The following is an 8,215-nucleotide window of genomic DNA, read 5'->3' as shown; positions in this document are numbered from 1 at the left end:
TAGTATGGGAACAGCCGTTTAACGACTATCGAAAGAAGGTGAAAACGTTCCTTCCGCATGCAAATCTTACTTTTCGGTCAATTTTACGATTTTCACGAATACGTTAAACGTTAGAGCACACTGAGTCACACTGGGTAAAATACACCCCAGCGTTTTTTGACTTCGAAAACGACCCAGCAAACCAATGGAAATAGGCCTTGTGCCGCCATCTACAGTTGGGACTTTCAAGTATCTATCCCCGTCGGTGGTATATTTTTCGGCCCGTTAGTTCTCTCTCGGCATTTTTTTCCGCAAAAAATCATAACCTCAAAATCAATATACTTTTTGGAACGGCCTCATAAACTGCAATAATTAGTGAAAAGTGCGTCATCTAAGGATAAAAAAACCGTTTGAAAAATTAGAATATCTTAAAAATTGAAAAAGTTACATTAGTTTTTGTGAAAAGTCACTTTTCCGACTTCTTTTTTTCAACAATTTTTTTACATATGTTAAATTAATTTTTTGCAAATCAAACCTATACAGTCTTTTTAAGGAAGATTTAAACTACAACAGGATATTTTTTTTAAGGTCACCTACAATTTTTTACACACGTGCAAACACGCTGGGGGTGTATTTCACCCAGTGTGACCGGTACGGGATTTTCGGGAAGTGTGACCAAAAAGGGTTAAGAAAGATTGGTGAAGGGGTTACCGATTTCTGCTTGAAAAGTGTATAAGTTATACATGTAATTTTATATAGTGCTCGGGGGGGTGTTAATCGCCCCGGATTTGCGATCGGTCTACGAGATTTCGCGGTTCGAAGGACCAGAGGGGCAATCCCCTCACAATTTTAATTAGGCGAATAAAGCGAGAGCAAGCGAAAAGCGACTCACCGTATCGTTGCCCGATGGTCTTGTCGCGGCCTCGTGGCGTCCGGTCTTCCCTGTCGTGATGGAGAGCGGAAGGCGTGCAGCAGGCTAGAATGTGCAGGCACTCACGTGCCGCGGCAGGCAGGCAGGCAATAACGTGCAATACGGCAAGCAAGCGATATAGCAGGCACATGTGCAGGCAAGCACTCAAGCCCGAGATTACTGACGGCGACTTGTCGAGCTCCGAAATTGCGAGTTCACTCCGTTTACTCCGAACCGTGCGAGCGCCAGGCGAGTGTGTGTTCTCGAGTCCACGTTTGCACAGCGAATCTTCCCACGGTACTCCTCGGCTCGCGCACCCGCGAATAGCGGCCGGAGCGAGTACTCATGGTTCCAAATAATTGCGGGCCACCCGTGGGCGGGCAGCACGAGTCGGGTGAGTCGCGCGAGTGTTGCTATATGTCGCGATCCGCCAACGTCTCGCGCGAGTCACGAAAAACACGATTTCGTACGTTACTTGTACGCGCAACTTATCAACTAATATATACAACGATTACTAATGACACGGACATCTAATATGTACAGGCGAGCGCCAAACATGCCGCCCACCAAAATACAATGCCTTGTATTTTTTTTTTTACTCGGAATCCGCGGCCCGTGGTGTGCCCGTCGGCAGGGGGCATAGCTTCACCAGGGGACGCAGGATCGAGCCGTCCGCCACCCGAACCGTGGCGACACGCGGGACACCATCGATACCGAGATGTAACGTTTCTACACGGCCGCGTTTCCAACGCAACGGGGACGCGTTATCGTCCTTAATAAGTACCAACGAGCCCACGGTGAGCGGGTTGGCGGGGATCCACCACTTGGGACGCTGCTGCAAAGTATGGAGATACTCCTTGTGCCAGCGCTTCCAGAAATCCTGGTGCATCCGCTGTACCAGCTGCCACCGGCCTAAGCGACTCGTCGCCAGCGGGGTCAGGTCGGGCGAAGGGACGGCCACGAGCGGCTCCATAGTCAAGAAATGTCCGGGCGACAGAACTTCCAAATCTAAGGGATCGGTGCTCATCGGACAGAGGGGTCGAGAGTTCAGAACGGACTCTATCTGGGTGAGGACCGTCGTGAACTCCTCCAACGAAAGAATTTGGTCCCCTACCACTCGTCGAAGGTGAGTTTTAAACGATTTAACATTCGACTTCCAGATGCCCCCGAAATGGGGCGCCGAAGGAGGATTGAAGGACCATTGGATCCTTTCTCGCTCCGCCGCGTGGCACATGTGCTGCTCGAGTTCTCGCGCTGCTCCCACAAAATTCGTTCCGCAATCACTATACAAGAGTGAGCAGCGTCCGCGACGGGATACAAAGCGTCGCAGCGCAGCGAGAAAGGAGTCTGTAGATAATGAAAGAGCGACTTCTAAATGGGTCGCCTTAATTGTGAAGCAAACGAACAGGCATACATAAGCCTTGAAGGAGGAGACTCCCCGAGCTCGGCGGGGTACGATCGAGAACGGCCCCGCGAAGTCTACACCGCTGATTGAAAACGCTTTGACTGCATTAACCCGGTCGGCCGGGAGATCGGCCATAGGAGGCTGGAGAGCGCGAGAATTTGCTCGGAAGCACATGTAGCAATCGGCTAAGACGCGGCGGATTGCGCGATGGACCCCGATTATCCAGAATCGCTGGGCGAGCAAATATTGGAGCGTGCGTCTCCCCGGGTGCAGATGCGTACGATGTGTCTGCTCGATGACGAGCTCGGTAAGTCGGTGTTTGCTGGGGAGGAGCACAGGATGCTTGGCCTCAAGCGTCAGCCCCGAGTGGGCGAGTCTGCCGCCCACCCTGAGAACACCCGTTGGGTCAAGAAAGGGAGCGAGTCTAATAAACGGCTTGGGCAGCCTCCTCCCGGTTCGAAGTTGATCGATTTCTTCACTGAAGGAAATCGATTGGACGAGTTTAACTACAACTAGTAGCGCCGACTGCGCCTCGAGTTGATCCACGGCCAAGGTCGCGGGCACCGACTTGGCCCCGGATCGACGGGTGAATCTTAGAAGATACGCGATAATCCTACAAATCTTATCCAATGACGAAAACTTATCTAATAGCGAAAGTATAGAATGAGGGGGATCGCAGGCGACGAGGGCTGTGATCCGCTCTTCCTCGCATGGGAGAGTTTCCTCAGAGAGTGTCGGCTCGGTGCGAGATTCGAAGTCTATGAGCCACTCAGGGCCTCTCCACCACAGTGAATTGGCCACGAGTTCGCGAGGGAAAAGCCCACGGGAGCAGTGATCGGCTGGGTTAAACTCGGTGGCCACGTGACCCCACGCCGAGATCGGGATCTTGTCCTGTATCCGAGCAACGCGGTTGCGAACGAAGGTCTTCCATCGGTGCGGGGAAGAGCGGATCCAACACAGGGCCACCCGGGCATCGGACCAGACGTACTCGGCGTCGATCTCTATGTGTCCTTGCAGGACCCGGCGGACGTACGCGAGTAGATTCGCGAGAAGTACCGCAGCGCAGAGCTCTAAACGCGGAAGGGAGATAGCGCGCAATGGAGCCACCTTAGATTTCGCACAAAGTATCGCGACTCCGGTCTCCGCCGGAGCGACCGTACGCAAGTACACGACGGCCCCATATCCCTGCTCGCTCGCATCGCAAAAGCCATGCAATTCGTGCCGAACGTTCGCGCCCGAGGGAAAGGTACGGGGTATCCGCAGGGGAGCCAACGCGTCGAACTCTGATTTATATTGTTCCCACTGATGGCGCACATCTGATGGGGGCTCGTCGTCCCACTCGAGCTTCAAGGTCCACAACCGTTGGATCAATCGTTTTGCGGTAAAGGTCAACGGCGCCAGGAAACCTAATGGATCAAATATGCGTGCTACCTCCGACAGTATCGTTCGCTTGGTGCATCCTCGCGTCAGAGGGTTTAGCTGAAACCCGAAACTGTCTGACTGCGAGTGCCACCGAAGACCCAGAACCTTAAGCGCTTGATCGTCGGCCGACTCGAAGGAAAGCGTCTTCTGACTGCAGATTTCCGGATCGAGGCCACCCAACGCGGCGGGGTGGCTACTCGCCCACTTCCGCAACTCAAAACCAGCACTCCGAAAGAGCTCGAGCAATTGATCGCGGAGCGCAACAGCTCTCTCGACGGTGCGGACACTGACGACGACGTCGTCCACGTAGAGAGACTCGATCAGCGCCGCGTACACCAACGGGTACTTCTTCCGATTGTCGTGGGCCAATTTGAGCAAACAATAAATCGCCAGAAACGGAGAGGCCGTGGTACCGAATGTGACCGTCGTAAGGATGTAATCGAGGATCGGTTCCGATTCCGAAAAGCGCCAGACGATGCGCTGATAATTGCGATGCTCCGGGTGGATCCGGATCTGCCGGAACATTTGCTTTACGTCCGCGGTAATGGCCACGGGCTCCGCGCGAAAGAGAAGTAGAACCGCGACTATGTCGGGCTGCAATTTCGGGCCACTGAGCAAGGTATCGTTTAAGGATAGCCCGTTCGGGCATTTCGACGAAGCATCGAAAACTACGCGAAGTTTTGTGGTCGCGCTGTCCAGCTTGTAAACCCCGTGATGGGGCAAATAATACACGCGACCGTCCGCGGGAAAGGGATCGCTCGCCAGCTCCATGTGGCCGCTATCCAAATAGTCCTGCATAAACGCGTTATAGCCCTCTCGAAACTCCCCATTAGACTTGAACCGACGCTCGAGTGCGCGCAGTCGATTGACGGCTATCGGTCGCGAATCTACGAACGTAGGGGGGTCCGAGATGAACGGGTATGAGACAACAAAGCGCCCCGAATGGTCGCGATAGGTGGTTTGGTCGAATATCTCCCTGCAACGCCGATCCTGTTCGGAGCAAGGAATAGATTCGGGAACCTCCTCCAATTTCCAGAACTGCCCCACCGCGGCGTCAATCGACTCGATAGTGGTGGCGAAGGAGTGCACGGATTGCGCGTGAAGCGAAGGAGAGACCGCGCCCATCAAAACCCAGCCGAATGCTGTGTTAAAGGCGTCCGGTTCCCCGATTTTACCGGTACGCCGACCGTCGCGCAACACGGACACAAAGGATTCCGCCCCCAGCAGAATATCGATGGAGCCGGGCAAATAATATTCCGGATCTGCGAGGGGCAGCCCTCGCAGGTGATTCCACGGTTTGGAATCGACACGGCTACCCGGCAACGGCGAGGTGATGCGAGGGAGCACGGTGGCTTCCACCGGAAATCGGATGTCGGGCTCATTTCGCGCCCGGATTACGAATGAGGTGAGGCCTCTCGTAGTGGCGGCCTTCGTCTCGCCGACGCCCATCACCGTCGCACGATGCCTTGCCCGAGTGAAACCGCCCCGCTGAAGGCAGCTTTCCGTGACGAAATTAGCCTGACTCGCGCTATCGAGCAATACACGAACCGGGAAGGCGATGCCGCGAGCGTCGAGCGCCTCCGCACGCACCGTCGAGAGCAGGACTACGCGTCTCGAAGTGCTCGCCAGGGAGACGATTGGGCTATCGCCCGTATCCGCCGGAGCCGCGGGGCTGTCCACGACTGGAGTGACCGCCGAGGCGGCCTCGAACGATGGGGCGCCGGCCTGCCCGAAGTGCAGGAGCGAGTGATGCTTCGCCTGACAATGCCGGCAGGTAAACGGGCTAGAGCAATTCTTCAAGTTATGTCCCGCGCGGAGGCAGTTTAGGCAGAGCCCCGATTCGCGAGCGAAATTGTGCCGATCCCGGACCGAGAGCTGCAGGAAAACGGGGCACTTAGCCAGCAAATGCTGCTCCGTACATTTAGGGCACGCAGCGTTTTGGACGACGAGCGAGGTGGTCGACGCGGCCTTCTTTTTACTCGGTTGCGCCGAAGAGCCCGACGCCGACGCGAGAACCGTGCAGTATCCCGCTAGAAATCTCGTTAACTGATCATACCGCGGCGATTCCACGGTCATGTGGGCCGCTTCGAATTTCTCCCGGAGCGTGGGAGTGAGCTTTTCGAGTAAATGATTAAGCAGCATAAAGTCCCACGCGTCGACCGGATAATCCAGCATACTCAGGGCGCGCGTGTTTTCGGTGAACACGTCCAGTAACGCGCGGAGGGATTCGGCGGAATCCGCAACCAACGGTTTGGCGTGTACGAACGAACGCCAGTACTGCGTCGCTAATTTGCGCCTATTCTGGTAGCGCTCCCGAAGCGCATCATACGCGATCTCGTAATTTTCCGCGGTCAATGGCAGGTTTCTCACCACGCCGAGAGCCTCCCCCGATAGCGAGGCCAACAAATATTGATATTTCTCTATCGCGGACACACTGCGATTTTCGTGGATCGCCTGATTATACAGCGCGATAAAAGACGGCCATTTGTCAAGATCACCGTTGAATTGAGGAAGGGCGATCTTCGGTAATTTAATCGCGGAGTGATGCGCCGGCGGCGCGCCCCGCGCGGATTTGTCGGTCTCCCGCGCGGGAACGAAACTTTCGTAACGCCCTATTACCGCGAACCGCATTGTGTCAAAGTCATTACGTATCACGTCTTCTTGGGCGAATTCTTCATCCGTAGCGTCTTGGATTATTTGGAGGTGGGCCTCCTCAAAATCCTGAACTAATTGCGCTACCGCCGGATACCGAACAAGGAAGGTTGGCCTCATGGCCACGTTGTCTACCGCGAGCATCGAATATTGATGCACTTCCTGCATGCGCCGAATGCACAGCTCGCGGCGCCGCGCGCTGCTGCCTCGAGTCATCTTGAAACCGGAGTACAAGATGTACTTGTCTCAAATTGAAGGCCGCTCGTGAACGCGCGACGCTATGCTCGTCAGCCGGTAGCGAAAATATATACACAACGCACGAAACGAAGCAACGAGTTCGAAAGTCGAGAGAATTCAGGGGGTGGCAGCCAGCACAACAAACGCAAGAAGTATGTCTCGCTCCGGAATGCGGAGACCAAATAAGCATGAGCGAAAGCCGCGCCGCTCGCCAAGGTCGAGGGGGGGCGGACGACTCGAGTTCGAAAACAAAGGTTGATGACGATGAAAGTTCCCGAATAGTCGATCGCCTGTCGCAATTAATTTTTCAAAGGCAAAATCCGCAACAATTATGCCACGATTAGCTCGAGAGATCGGAGTAATGGCGTGCGCGCGAAAACAACGAATACGCGGATATATTCGCCGCGACGTGCCGTGCGACGTGCGGATAAGATATATCACGCGAAGGGCACACCCCGATTATCCGATTTCAATGTCCCGATGGACCGCGAATGTTCGATTAATGAACCAAACTAGGTGGTCGAGTGATAGCACGCGCGCAAGCAATTACTCCTACGCGGATATCCTCGTCGCCACGTGTCGAGTGCGACGAAGGACGAGATATCACGCAGGGCAAGGGGGCACGCGCCGATCACACGATGCAAGAAAATTCGAATGATGGCCCGCACGCAGGCGAGACCACAATAACGCACGCCGATTAGTCGAATGCAATGACAAACGCTCAAGCGGAGTTCCGATGAATCGCGCGAAAGGTCGGCGGAAGCTTCTAGACGCGAGAAAGAAATATCCGGCTCGAAGGACCAATGCTCGGGGGGGTGTTAATCGCCCCGGATTTGCGATCGGTCTACGAGATTTCGCGGTTTGAAGGACCAGAAAGGCAATCCCCTCACAATTTTAATTAGGCGAATAAAGCGAGAGCAAGCGAAAAGCGACTCACCGTATCGTTGCCCGATGGTCTTGTCGCGGCCTCGTGGCGTCCGGTCCTCCCTGTCGTGATGGAGAGCGGAAGGCGTGCAGCAGGCTAGGATGTGCAGGCACTCACGTGCCGCGGCAGGCAGGCAGGCAATAACGTGCAATACGGCAAGCAAGCGATATAGCAGGCACATGTGCAGGCAAGCACTCAAGCCCGAGATTACTGACGGCGACTTGTCGAGCTCCGAAATTGCGAGTTCACTCCGTTTACTCCGAACCGTGCGAGCGCCAGGCGAGTGTGTGTTCTCGAGTCCACGTTTGCACAGCGAATCTTCCCACGGTACTCCTCGGCTCGCGCACCCGCGAATAGCGGCCGGAGCGAGTACTCATGGTTCCAAATAATTGCGGGCCACCCGTGGGCGGGCAGCACGAGTCGGGTGAGTCGCGCGAGTGTTGCTATATGTCGCGATCCGCCAACGTCTCGCGCGAGTCACGAAAAACACGATTTCGTACGTTACTTGTACGCGCAACTTATCAACTAATATATACAACGATTACTAATGACACGGACATCTAATATGTACAGGCGAGCGCCAAACATATAGAGTATCGAGTATCATTAAAGGAAGGTTGGTATTGAATTTGGCGATGATCGGATAAAAGGGTTCTTTCTTTATAAAAATCAAAATGACATATAA

At 54.5% G+C, this 8,215-nt stretch overlaps 1 protein-coding gene across 1 annotated transcript; it reads right to left on the bottom strand.

Annotated features, from left to right (window-relative positions):
• Positions 1-1,484: 1,484 nt before the first annotated feature.
• LOC139813458 (uncharacterized) lies at positions 1,485-6,584 on the bottom strand. The gene has a single exon (XM_071778970.1). It carries the CDS (start codon positions 6,582-6,584, stop codon positions 1,485-1,487), a length of 5,100 nt encoding a protein of 1,699 aa, XP_071635071.1.
• Between the last annotated feature and the right edge of the window lie 1,631 nt (positions 6,585-8,215).

The sequence above is a fragment of the Temnothorax longispinosus genome, chromosome 5 (genome assembly GCF_030848805.1).
Source record: "Temnothorax longispinosus isolate EJ_2023e chromosome 5, Tlon_JGU_v1, whole genome shotgun sequence".
NCBI classification, from domain to species: domain Eukaryota; kingdom Metazoa; phylum Arthropoda; class Insecta; order Hymenoptera; family Formicidae; genus Temnothorax; species Temnothorax longispinosus.
Note: the sequence above shows the minus strand (reverse complement) of the source record. Positions and strands in the feature narration are given on the sequence as shown.

Bases quoted from the DNA above. Each gene is read 5' to 3' on its own strand.
- LOC139813458 (XM_071778970.1), bottom strand. From the start codon at position 6,584: ATGACTCGAGGCAGCAGCGCGCGGCGCCGCGAGCTGTGCATTCGGCGC.